This window comes from Sinocyclocheilus rhinocerous, unplaced genomic scaffold (genome assembly GCF_001515625.1).
Source record: "Sinocyclocheilus rhinocerous isolate Xijiao unplaced genomic scaffold, SAMN03320098_v1.1 scaffold593, whole genome shotgun sequence".
In the NCBI taxonomy this organism is placed as follows: Eukaryota; Metazoa; Chordata; class Actinopteri; order Cypriniformes; family Cyprinidae; genus Sinocyclocheilus; species Sinocyclocheilus rhinocerous.
Genome location: NW_015642818.1, coordinates 141997 through 144231, shown reverse-complemented (window position 1 = coordinate 144231; position 2235 = coordinate 141997). Strand labels below are relative to the sequence as shown.

The window sequence follows — 2235 nt, the reverse complement described above, 5'->3', positions numbered from 1 at the left end:
GCGTTTCAAAAAGGCGGGGCATAGAGGAGAAACAATAATGTACAGTATGTGGAAAATAATGTGTTTTTTTAACTTTAAACCGCATAAACACATTTCATTATACCAAATACACAAAATAATGTTATTTTTAGCAGCATCATATGACCCCTTTAAGAAATGCAGTAAAGTAAAGCAAACGTCTCCTCTCTCTGTCTCTCAGAAACATCCCTTCATTCAGATGTACGAGGAGCGTACGGTAGACGTGGCCAGCTACGTCTGCAGGATCCTGGATCAGATGCCCACGTCTCCCAGCTCCCCCATGTACGTGGACTAAGACGAGACGCAAGCGGCGGCGTAAAGATTTGCTTTCTCACAGAACGGCAGTATTAAAACAGGAAAACATACACGAGGGCACAGCGCTGCTCAATTCAAGCTCGACTGTAAAACACCTCCTACCCACGTCTCTCTCTCTCTCTCTTACTGTCTCTCTCATCACACACACATCTGTAAAGCGTAAACACACACACACACACGTATCTGATGGGGCGCGTGGCGGTCTGGTCTCTCAGAGTGATTTTAAACAGATATAAAGTAATGAAATAATAAATGATAAATAAGCCTGGAATTGTATTTATACTTCTGAAATCACTTGTGGAATATATGATTCGGAAAGCCTTTGACGTACTGGAAATCTGCTCGTGTCTCGTCCCTCCTCTTCATGTATGTGATATTAAACGTGTGTTTTGTATGTTAAGGTGAATGATGATGCAGAGGTGGCCGGGGTTTCTGTAATCCTCACTGTACAACGACTATGTGCTGATGTTATTAAAATAAAACTGAGGAATATGGAAAGGACTCCATGTTTGGCGCTTTTTAAAATGTAGTTAATCTTATTAAGAGAGAAATCCATTGATTTGACATTATCAAATAATTTTACATTTGATACAATGATTTCATATTTTATTAATTTTCTTGCGTATCAATGACTTTAATCACTTTTAATATGAATAATTAAGTTTACAGTGTAATTATTTTGGTTTATAATGTAATTCAGTTTTGTAATATCACATTTTTATATTACAGATCTTTATTTTTTTATATTTGCAATGTAATATAAACAAATTATTAAATATATAATTACAAATAATGTTATTAATATGAATGTAGTTTTTTTATATTAGTTTTTAAATATATATTTTCATTAATATTTTGAATAAAAAATGCATTCATGTATTTTTGATGTTTTTAATGTAATGTAATTATTTTTTATAATATAATTCTTCAATTTTTTTGTATCTTTTTTATGTTTAATATAATATAAATAATTATTAAATCTATAATTATAAATAATGATATTAATACGAGTAATATGAATACTATTTTTGATTTATAAAATTTTTTATTTTATAAAATGACAGCTTTATAAAAATAATTTCATTAACAATATTTTGAATCAAAAGTACGTTATTTAATTATTTGAAAAATTATATTTTTGTATCCCTAATAATCGTTGCTTTGATACACAAATAGTTTTGTTTGTTTTTTCTCCTCCAGAGGACACCTGTCACAGAAACAGAAAGGCACAGAAAGCTGATTTCCCATTGATCCTCATTCAAATTTCACGTTTTTTTTTTTTGTTTTTTTTTACTGCAGAGATTTGCACACTTTAAAGTATAATCGTTCAAATTTAACAAAGAATAAAAAAAACCCGAACTGGTAAGTGAAATACAAATGAGAATGCAATGGCCATTAAACGATTGTTTAGGTATACTTTCCCAGCAATCACGAACGACTGTGATTGGTCCGTTCTGAACAGCGCTGTACATGTTACTTTTCTCAGCGCTGTTCAGAACGGACCAACCACAATAGGTTGGTTTGGAATTGCTGATTTCACATCTGAATAATAACACTGTGGGACTTTAATAGACATCTAATTAAAAATACCCAGAGAAGAGTTAAAATAGGAGAATTAATGTACCTGACTAACTTTCTGGGCTGCTACGCCTATTTTAGGCATTTTATTAGAGCCATACAACCTTTTTTTACATTACATTATATTATATTAACCATAATAACCATCTTCAAGAAACGACTAAAAACACATCTGTTCCACCTTTATTTGACCCTCTAGCTCTAACACTTTCTATTCTATTTTAATTCTACTTTATATTTATCTTTTTTTTAATTCTTTATTTAAAAAAAAAAACAACAAAAAACAAACACTAGCTTTCTATTTTTTCTATTCTATCTACTTGT

At 31.0% G+C, this 2235-nt stretch overlaps 1 protein-coding gene across 4 annotated transcripts in view; it reads left to right on the top strand.

Annotated features, from left to right (window-relative positions):
* Positions 1-831, top strand: part of map2k4a (mitogen-activated protein kinase kinase 4a) — a 20746-nt gene extending 19915 nt beyond the window's left edge. For all 4 annotated transcript variants that reach the window (XM_016573735.1, XM_016573734.1, XM_016573733.1 and 1 more), the window contains one exon: positions 200-831. In XM_016573735.1, coding sequence (XP_016429221.1) covers positions 200-313 — 114 coding nt within the window. In that variant the 3' untranslated portion in view covers positions 314-831. The remainder of the gene's footprint in view (positions 1-199) is intronic.
* The last annotated feature ends 1404 nt before the right edge of the window (positions 832-2235 follow it).